The 11,054-nt window shown below is 31.5% G+C and overlaps 1 protein-coding gene across 1 annotated transcript in view; it reads left to right on the top strand.

Moving 5' to 3' along the window:
• Positions 1-10,764, top strand: part of LOC127719280 (uncharacterized) — a 36,011-nt gene extending 25,247 nt beyond the window's left edge. The window contains exons 19-27 of the mRNA XM_052225295.1: positions 3,651-3,778; positions 3,998-4,139; positions 4,336-4,569; positions 5,014-5,056; positions 5,472-5,617; positions 8,110-8,201; positions 8,596-8,641; positions 9,082-9,333; positions 10,706-10,764. Coding sequence (XP_052081255.1) covers positions 3,651-3,778; positions 3,998-4,139; positions 4,336-4,569; positions 5,014-5,056; positions 5,472-5,617; positions 8,110-8,201; positions 8,596-8,641; positions 9,082-9,333; positions 10,706-10,764 — 1,142 coding nt within the window. The remainder of the gene's footprint in view (positions 1-3,650; positions 3,779-3,997; positions 4,140-4,335; positions 4,570-5,013; positions 5,057-5,471; positions 5,618-8,109; positions 8,202-8,595; positions 8,642-9,081; positions 9,334-10,705) is intronic.
• The last annotated feature ends 290 nt before the right edge of the window (positions 10,765-11,054 follow it).

The following is an 11,054-nucleotide window of genomic DNA, read 5'->3' on the forward strand; positions in this document are numbered from 1 at the left end:
GAAATTAGTTAAAAAGTCAAAGTTATAAATAAGTGTTCCGTGTAAAATTGTTTTTGAAAATCTAGTTTGTTCATAATTGTTTTATGTAATAAACTTTTTAAAATAAATTCGGACCTTCCCTTACCTGATCACCAGAATGGCTAAAGGAATTGTTCCCAGAGGTATTGTGAGGTGACACGTACAGGTATTCAAGCGATTTCCTGTCGGGCTTTAAAACTGTTATTACACAATTACATAAAACAAGTTCGTGCATCACTTCTTTTCTGGGGGTATTGATCAGTGTACACGGCCGATAACATGTAACTTCCATTTTGAATCTATCAGGTGTAATATACAACTTTGTATAGCGTATCCGATAGTGATATACTAGTCATTGCTAAACTCATACGCTTGTTTATAAATAACATTTTTGGTGTAAAGAATGATATTTATGAAAGTTTAAATAATAAAAAAAAAAAATTTGATGAAATAAAAATCTATTTACACATTTTCCAAGGGTAAATTGGGGAAAATGTAAGTATATTTACCCGTTGTCAATAATTATGGACATTTTGAAACATACAAATATTGATTTAACAAAATGTACGGCACTTGTCGATCATTGGTTTATACGCCTAGATGGAAGGATTAATACGGAACTATGGATAGTCGCAATATAGAACTAATATCATACAAGTATATTGAATATACGAGAGAAACATCCAGAACCAATCTGATTTAAATACAGGTCGATATCTAACTTTCTTTGGTTCATCGAAGCTATAGACATAGTAAAATCACAGATTTATATTTCAATAAGATTATTTCGAACAGTTTAAGAAATTCGTCATCATCACATTTTCCTGGTCCGACATGCATGTTATATATATTTGCCACTGGACGTGCACTAATGATCCCCAAAAGCCTATTTGAAGAAATAAAGAAACTTCACTCCGGATAGACTGATGGTAGTTGTATTAACGTCTGGTCAGCTAGAGGGTTGATTTATTTATTTAGTTAGCTTGTAGGGGATTTAACCACTCTTAATATTGCACTTATGCATTAGATATTAAATGACAGTACCGGTAATATAAGAGAAAATATAAATACGAAAAGTCGCATATCTGATAGAAAAGGACTCACCATGAACTATAGGATTGTACGTACGATTGTCATTCTAAATGGCATAACGGACAATCATTTAAATGCATGCATGTACGCTGTGATAAAAAGGGGTGTCGTAGTTGCAAAGTATTCATCATAAATATATTTCAAATTTATTATTTCCTGTTATTTTTATAAGTTAACGCAGAGACATGTATACACTAGATCTCTATTTAACGACAAGCAACTATATAAATATCTGAATCTGATGTGACTTACCGTTCATCTCTTTCTTTTTTCTCATTTTATTTTTATTTTTGCAGGAATATACACATTGTAAGATATACTGTGCCTCGATTTTTGGGGGGGGGGGGGGGGGTCTGAGGTCATGTCTATCTATCTATGATTAACCTTGACATTTCCGGGTATAACAGAGCTACTTGTATATTACCTGAATGTGGTTAGGTGACGTCCCATGAGGTCTTACGTATACATGTTCATATTTATAATGGTTTCTGATATAACAATTAGGTTTTATAACATTCACACTTCTGCATGTTCTGTATACCAAATTCGTATCTTTTTTTCAGACCAAATGAGGATGTGAATATTTTCCAGCATCAAATTCATTTCGGGATTTTTTTTATTTCTTTGTATTAAATCTCAGAAATTTACAGAATATACTGCTTGTCCGCTTTAGGAGTTTTCTTGTCAGTTTAAACAGACGTATATATGTCTCTGGTTTAGAGTGGGTTTATGAATGAATGATAAGTCTTACAAAGGTACAAGATATCAAGCACATTGAAAATTGATTTCGACGTTTTCTGTCTCCATTTAAAAAAGGAAAGTTGACGTTAGATTGATTCTGTTATTTTTTTTAAACATCGTTGGTCAAATAGCTTAAGAATTATATAAATACGTTGTGAGATTTATAATATTTTAATAAGGGCATTCCTGATTAGGTAAATGAAGATCGCTTTGGACGACAAAACTATATTTTTGTAACTGATAATTTTCTCTGCACATTTAAATATTCAAGGTTACCGATGATAATTTAAAATAGTACTGTTTTGATATATACGCTAGTTTTCGTGTGCCATTTATAATATTTATATAATTATTTTATTAAAAGTGATTCAGAATTTCGATGTTACAACAAAATACTCACCTATTTATTTAAAAACTGAGCAAATGCAAAATGTTAAAAAAATATATATATAACGGCGATTAAGGTATTTTGCCACTATATTCCTCCCTTAATAATTAAAAAAAATCTGTCTCATACCTGCAACGGTGAACCCTTGAGGACAAACACCACTCTAGTGAAGATCAAAGGATTAACATTACATAATGCTAATCTTTTAATTACCGTGAATTTAACCACGCCTTTACCAGGTGGTGTCAGCATAATACACATGCATTGTATTTACACAGTACTAGACTGATGCAAGGATTTGTATAGTAAGACAAATCCTCGACTGAAGTAATAGGGGAGAATACAAACGTGAATTTCTATTATACTATCAGTTATATATGTTGTTCAAAATATCCGTCGAAAAAAAAATCATAAAAAAAATCTATTGTATGATTTGCTTTTATTACTATAATCATATCAGAAACCCTAAAAATATAAATCGTAAATTTTAATTTAAAAAAAATGCACGGCTAATCACTTTTCTTTCTGAATTGTTAGTTGGTTAATAGCTACACCAAAAGTCGTTGATGCGCTTTAAATCGCGTTATTAGATGATTAACGAACAAGACTTTAAATGAGATTAATCCACTCCCGGCATGCAAAAAGACTTAAACTACGTCACATAAGTCAGGAAGTTTGAATAAATAGAATTAATAATTCCCAATTTTCTTCTTTATTAGTTTTCATATCCAGATAAAACTTGGTGAATATGATTTTAATGGTATTATGAACATAATAAGATGATAAGTAAAAAATCGCGAATTTTCCCTTTAAATGGGAAACCTACGTTAAACGTCCGTTTCAGGTTTGGCACAACAAGTCATATTTATAATTTATCGGTCATGTCCAGAAATTAGACTGTTTTGGAAGCTCTGGTTGTAATGTGCGAGCACTTAACAGATCTGTTAGACACCAACTTATTATTTTAAAAAGACAAATCAAATTTTTCAGTATGATAATGCAGAATTAACATAAGAAAAACTCTTAAAAATTTGCGTCAAACTTTTCTGAATTGGACCTTTAAAATCAATTGGACACCTACTATCTTTTTTTTTTTTATACTTTAACTTCCAGTGGGGGTATTGAAAATATTACCCAGAATGCTTTAGATTCTGAAAAGTTTAATTATTTTATAACTAAATAAAGAACTGCTGAACCAACACCTCCTATGTTTTGTGCTTGTCGAGTTCCCTTAAGTGGATACCAGATGGTATGCAGGGTTGTCAGATAAAAATTTAAATACTGCTACTGAAGTAAACTGCATATTTTATTGGTCAACATGTTTTGCCGATAAGATTGTCATCTTCAGGACAAAGTTATTTTATAATTGTATAAAATACAACTTTTTAATAACAGTTTGTGTATCTTTTAGTTGATTACTTGAAGTACTTCAGTAGAGAAGTTGTCTTAGAAAAAATAGAGGACTCTGGGAAAAGTCTAACACAGACAGCAATAGATGATGCTGTGGTTGCCATGACTACACAGTTTGGTGTTTCCAAGGTTTGTTTAGTGAGATTTGTGTACAGTTTGATACTTAAAATCAAAATATATGCTTTGGCACCTTCTTTTTGAGGGGGAAGGTTGACTTTATCCTTTTGAAATGTTTTTTTTCTTTTCTAGATAACATTATATGCATTAAATGGTAAAAAAAGATTAACAATGTTTTAAAAACTCTCATAATATTATTATGTTATGAAACAATTGATGTTTAATTTTCAGAATGATTTGGAAGCAACTGGACCATGTCCAAGGCCAGAGAACATGAACCGAGGTCTCTTAGAGCAATTAATGGAGGCCCGTGGGCTGAATACCTCTGGTGACCTTTCTGAACTCATCCAAAGATATACAGAAGATGATAAAAGTGTGTATTTGAATCAATCTTCAATTCTTCTTGATAGCCAACGTTTCTTTAAAATAACAATTTCAATTATGATAAATAAACAACCTTAGTTAGAAATGTTACATAGTAATGATGATTTAATAATTTAATAATGTTATCTGAAAACTGATGTCTGTCAATTGAATTATTCCATGAGCAGAATCATTTTTACTTTCAGCTTGTACTACAAATGGAGTCAACATCACTCTTCCAGAATCTAACAGTACCAGTCTATATTATATGATTGATACCAGTTGTTACAGACTGGATGCCTGTGTTGAAGTGCCTATTACTGGTTATAACTTCAGTAAATCACTCAAAGCTTACCTTGAACTGGATCCCTGTTCACTTGTTATGAGGGCTGGATTTGAAACAAAACAGCAGACTTTCATCATGGTCAATTATGAATGGGGTAGGAATATGGAAATATATGATATGTCTTCAAAGTAATGCAGACAAATTTTCATTTTGCAGTTAACTTAGTTTCACAATAATTTTTTATAAAGTTAAAGAAGTATAAAAAAATTTTGCTTTGATCTTTTTGTGTGATACTTTTCTATCTTAAGCTACTTCAATGATTTTTCTCAGTTGAGTAGAGAACAGGATGACGTCATAAGCAAAATTCACTGATGTCACCTAGAAAAATATTGATAACGTAATTATCTTGGATCTCTCTATCTAGAAACTCCCTCTTGTATTCAAAACCATAGATTATCTGTAAATTCATATTATAATACATAAATGTATTCTTTAGGAATTACAGACTTCCAATTTTTACATAACAAAATTGGGAATTTATATTATTTCTCTTCAAAAAGTGTGGGAAGGCATATCACTTATTATTTTCTTATTGTAGGTAAAGATGAAAAAGTACAGTTGACTTCTGATCTTCTAATGAGGTAATATTATCAATAAATGAAGTTGTGGAATGTAAATCAGTGGGACAGCAAGCTATAATAGATATAAGAAGATGTGGTATGAGTGCCAATCAGACAATTTTACTCTCCATCCAAGTCACAATGTATAAAAAGTTAACAATTATAGGTCAAAGTACGGCCTTCAACACGGAGTCTTGGCTCACACCGAACAGCAAGCTATAAAGGGCCCCATAAAATGACTATTGTAAAACCATTCAAACGGGGAAAACAACGGTCTAATCTATGTAAAAAACAAGAAACACTTATGAACCACATCAAACAAACGACAACTACTGAACATAAAATGCAAAACAATAATATAGAAAATGCACTAAGCTGTAAAGTAAATCCACTCCTTATGCATTTGCCATTTATCAAAAACATTTAATATTTTCAGGTTCAAAGTAGAGAAAAATGGTGTTAATTACAACGTACATTTTGGGATGAGAGTATGTCCTGGTGGTGACTGTGTGGTTGATGAAACATTTATAACCGGACTACAGATCCCTGACCAAGATTGTGGAGGGGCTGTATTCCTGCCTGGTATGTTTTCTTGACAAATGTAGCAGAATGTGAGACATAGGCATGCTAATCTGGCAGCCACGTCAACGACAACAACTTTGTGCCAAGCTTATATTTTAGAAAGTAGAAGAGCTTGGTTATTGTAATTTTAGAAATTATTGCGATTTTTGAAGAATGGACAAAAATATGAGATTAATTATTGCCATCTCGGCTAAATCTGCATACAGATATATGTATCAGATTCAATTTTTGGTATTAGACTGTTTGTCATGATGTTGGATCATCAAATTAGAACTTAATGCATGTATTCATTGTAATATGAACATTTTAAGATATACATCAAATTGATTTTTGAATCTATATTTTTATGAATCTCTGAAAATGTTTATGATAGTGTAGTGGGGCATGGTTTTGCTATAAACACATTGCATTGACTGATATGGTTGCTTAACATCCAGTGGAAAATATATCATGTCTATTTTGCATCAAATGAACAAATGTAGACTGATTTTGATAAAAATGAAAGATAAAATTAGAATGAGATAGTTTCAGTGTCTTCCCTAGAAAATATTTTATGCATGGTTGGTCCATGGTGAATTTGCAACGCGGCGCACGTCGCTTCTTTTTCAGAATTAGTTACACTACATAATTTATATGTTTAAAGCCATATACAAATCTAATTGTTTTATTATAGGTACAGCAATTCATATAAGTCATGGAACTTTAAAGTATTTATTACAGATGAGAGGAATTAATGAAAGACCTTATAAACAATAATAAAAATAATCTAGTATGCAATAGTTATTTACAAATTAATGCCATGTACACATTATTTTGTTGATATCTTCCACTGTTTCAACTTTCCAAAGGTCACCACACATTTTTCAAAATCAAAATCTTCCTCCTTTGGTCCTTCAATTGATATATGCATTAAGCAATTCAGCACTTTTTGGCATGTCTGTTTCTCAAAAGTGTTTTAACTCTGTTTAAACATGAAAAACACCTTTCATAATCAGCTGTTGAAACTGGAAAAACAAGACCAATTGCTGCATACTTAGACAGACAAGGATACAAAGTTCCAAGACTGGCCACTTTGTTCATTGTCTGCCTAAAAGTCATGTCTTTACATTCTTTCACTAACAGTGTCCTCAGTTTGCTGATAGAATGGTTTCGGCATCAACAGCAAGTTGTTAAATAAAACTTTGAATGTCATCATTGCTTCACAGAGATTTTACAGGAAACAATAAAAAAAAAAATTATTTGCGTTAATTTAATACAGAACTTCACAAGTCGTCAATGAAGAATACCTGACATACAGACATACGGACATACGGATGACATATTTGGGAATTACCTGTTTGGAAGCTAAGCTGACATTTTATTTCATGACAATTAACTATTTTTCTTAAATATATCCCTGTCCGATTTATTTATAACGCTTCATAATTGTAAAAATCCTATCTTGCCGAAGTGAAAGAAATTTAGCCCCACTTGTGTAAAATACGGCAAATGAATCTGCTACACTTAAGCTCCATGTGACCCATTGAAATTAAAATAGAACAACACAAGTTTATTAAAAACATTATTTCCGTAAATAACTACGTATATTTTGAAAGTTTTTTCTATCAAATCTTTTAAATATTTCATAAGACACGTCTTTTTCACGGCCATGGTGGCGGTGATGTGTATTCTTTGATATAATCAATCAACTGCGACTAATCTAAAAATAACTGATTGTTGTGACCAATCAAAAAATTATTCATCGATGTAAATATAGCTGATGAAAAAATTGCGAAACTTTATTAAAAATAGTTTTGTCCATTCTCGGTGAAATTACGTTAGTTTTATTTTATAATGCCAGAGACTATATCAAAATTTCTACTTTTAAAGATCATAGTAAAATAACGATGACAAACAACGGGGGCTGTTTTAAGGTGAAATTTATACTGGAAAAGGTTAAACTTTTTATTTAGCACAGAAAGATATGCATTGGAGATTAATCTGACTATTTATTTATCAGGTAACTGGCAACTTCTATTATGTAACTGAAGTCTCGATGTATAACCAACTAATCAAGAAGGTTGTAAAATCCAGGCACGCGCGACGTGAAGCATCCAATTATCAGTTGGATGAGTTTAAAACACATGTTGAGTGTTGTCACTTGTCACTTCACTTTCAAGATATCAATAATAAATATTTTACACAGTTATAATTTTCACACATAGCGGGATGCATTGCGGCAATGATGAAAGCATGGCGGTCGAAATTTATGCGTAGCGGTACCGCAACGCTTGAATAGCCTAGGGAAAACACTGAGTTTGCGCTTTGATTGAAATCTATATTCCAAACTGCAGTGGTTTGAAAGTCAACTGCATTAACTTTTTCACACTTTTTTTTATTATTGGTGATTTCCTTGTAAATTATAATAAATATAAATTGCATTTTGCTTGGGGAAAAAAAGCTAGAACTTTATATTTTACTATTATTTTTAAGTACTTTGAAATATTTTGCAGGTGAGGGGAGTATAGCTGACTTTGTCCAACAGTTGGGTGGTACAATGACTGTAGAAGGATTTGATGTGATCTTAGCACAGTTTGGTGTAACTGTAAGTCTACCATTTGAAAGAACATTAATGACCTTTTTTTCTGCACCAGATTGATAATTATTGAAATAAAGTGTAACTACAGTCAAATGACTAGTTCTTTTCATCAGTCATTTTAAGTATTTCACTGATATATTTTGGTTTTTATTCCTCAAAAGAATTGGCCTGACTCCTTCAACTGTAGAATACCTAAAAAACAGGCATTCAAAGGAGTTGTTGCATTGCAGTATATTGATTGCTCGATCAAATCCATAGAATATTAGATTAAATACATTAATGACATGTAGAAGAGATGCATTAGGTTCTCCAAAGAGATTTTGTAAAGTTGGCCATAATAAATGATCCAGAATTTTTCCTTATGAAATCAACATTTTACTTTGTTTTATTTTTGTTTCAGAGTGTTTTTCAGAATGAAATTAGTTGTGAGCTGCCAGAAATACAAAGTAAGTTTTGTTTTCAACAGTACATTTTTTCAGTCTTCGTGTTGTAAATGGAATTGTTGCATAGACTTCTTTTCATTTAGGTATTTTCTAAAATGATTTCAATGCATAAATGCATGTTTTTAGGAAATTAACAATTTAAAAAGGTCTATTCAATATGATCTCAAGTGATTATGTGAAATATCTTGAGTTTGTGGAAGACCTTGGTTCAACCCTGGCCAGATCAAATGAAAACTTGAAATTTGTTTTTGTTACTTCGCTAAACCTGCAGTATTATGAAAAAGAGCCAAGACTGGGTAGTTCAAAGGCAGTTCAAATTGTGTCAGGGGAGGGTGACATGTCTTCATGCAGAATTCATGCCACTGTGCAGAAACATCCATCACCACTGAATAAGGCAAATATTTTTTTATTTAGTTCTTTATATTTTAAATATTTCTTTTCAGATTGTACACATGACATAGATGAGCAAAGTTATCTCCCCTTGGATGTGGCTGACATGTTGCAATGTGAGATGCCACAAGGCTGTGGTGGCTTAGACTGTTGTATGGATCTGTCATTCCAGCTGCCACTAGGTGTCGACACTGTGACATACTCTAACATGACATTTTGGTACAGATTTGATTCTTGTAACTTCACAATTGAAGTCGGACTTGGAACATTTACATACAGAACTGTTTTATTGGATTATGAATGGGGTAAGTCAATTTTCATGTAAAATAAAGATATTAAATTTGATTATGGTATATTTTAGTTGCTCTTCAATAGACAGATAGAAAGGGTGCAAAACTATTTGATTTATATAATTTTTTTTATATGCCCGTTTACGGGACGTATTATGGTATACCGTTGACCGTCTGTCCGTCCGTCGTCAACATGTCGGACATTAACTCAAAAAAGCTTTAACAAATATGCATGAAACTTTGGTGAATTGTTTATATCTATTGACGTGAGCTCCCTTTTGTTTTTTATAAATTTCAGATTTACTGTTTCCGAGTTTTGGGGTTTTATTCATTAAAAAAGGGGGGATTTTCCAGTTTTCCGACAATAACTCAAGAATGCTTTCACCAACTTGCAAGGAATTTTGGTGAATTGTTTATATCTATTGACATGAGCTCCCTTTAGATTTTTATAAATTTTAGATTTTATGTTTCCGAGTTGCATGGTTTTATTCATAAAAAAAGGGGGATTTTCCAGTTTTCGGACAATAACTAAAAAATGCTTTCTGCAGTTCTCATGAAACTTTGGTGAATTGTTTATATCTGTTGATGTCAGCTCCCTTTAGAATTTTATAAATTTTAGATTTACATTTCTGAGTTATGGGGTTTTATTCATTAAAAAAGGGGTGATTTTCCAGTTTTTGGACAATAACTCAAAAATGCTTTCAGCAGTTCTCATGAAACTTTGGTGAATTATTTATAGCTATTGATGTAATCTCCCTATTGATTTTCATAAATTTCAAATATGACATTGAGAAGAAATTGAACTTTATTTGTTTATAGTCTGACAACAGATTTACTAAGTATTGCACAACAGCAAGAAATCTTTAATTGAAGATAAATTCAATTGATATAACCAATTTCAAGTTCTTTGACTACATTTATTCAGAAACCTATAATATGTCAAATATTTAATTACAATCCAAATTCAGACCTGTATCAAGCTTGAATATTGTGTCCATTTTTGCCCAACTGTTCAGGGTTGGACCTCTGCGGGCGTATCCAGCTGCGCTCAGCGAAGCAGTTTTTATGAATTGAAATTAAAAAAAAAATAACAATTATTTCTTCTCCTAGTCAATATTCCTCATTAGATAAAGCTACGGTAAAAAATAACAAAATTTGCCTTTTTCTCCATCATTAATATATATGAAAAAAAAAAACATGGGAGCAATAACATCAGAAGAATCCTTAAAAGTTCAACATAAAATATCAAAAATTAATTTTATTAAGAGACAAAGATTTTGTAAAAGGTATGATATTTCTCAACAGAGCATAATCAAAGTGTATGTATATTAATAGTAACCTGAAAAATAATCTATTTCAATGTTATGTTATATTTTTTAAATTGCAGGTCAAGTTTCTTCATTCAACATAGGTGTAGGAACGCCTTCTCCAGTACAAATTCAGTAAGTTCAGTAAAGCCTGAAAAAAGAAGATCATATGATGGTACTGTGTCATACCAGAGGTCCATTCAGTTTAATAAATGTATATTATAATTTTTTAGGAAAATAATATCACCAACTGATAGAGAGGAATAATGTTTTGACACAGTAATATAATAAAATCATAAGATCCACTTGATTTCGGTCAACATCTAGTTTCAAAAATATTGGGCATATGTTGAATTTTTTTTTATTTTACAAACATTTCATTCACATCTTCAACACTTATTTTTGTTCAGTGATGTGATCAAATTTTTC

Source organism: Mytilus californianus, unplaced genomic scaffold (genome assembly GCF_021869535.1).
Source record: "Mytilus californianus isolate M0D057914Y unplaced genomic scaffold, xbMytCali1.0.p SCAF_11, whole genome shotgun sequence".
Lineage (NCBI taxonomy): Eukaryota > Metazoa > Mollusca > Bivalvia > Mytilida > Mytilidae > Mytilus > Mytilus californianus.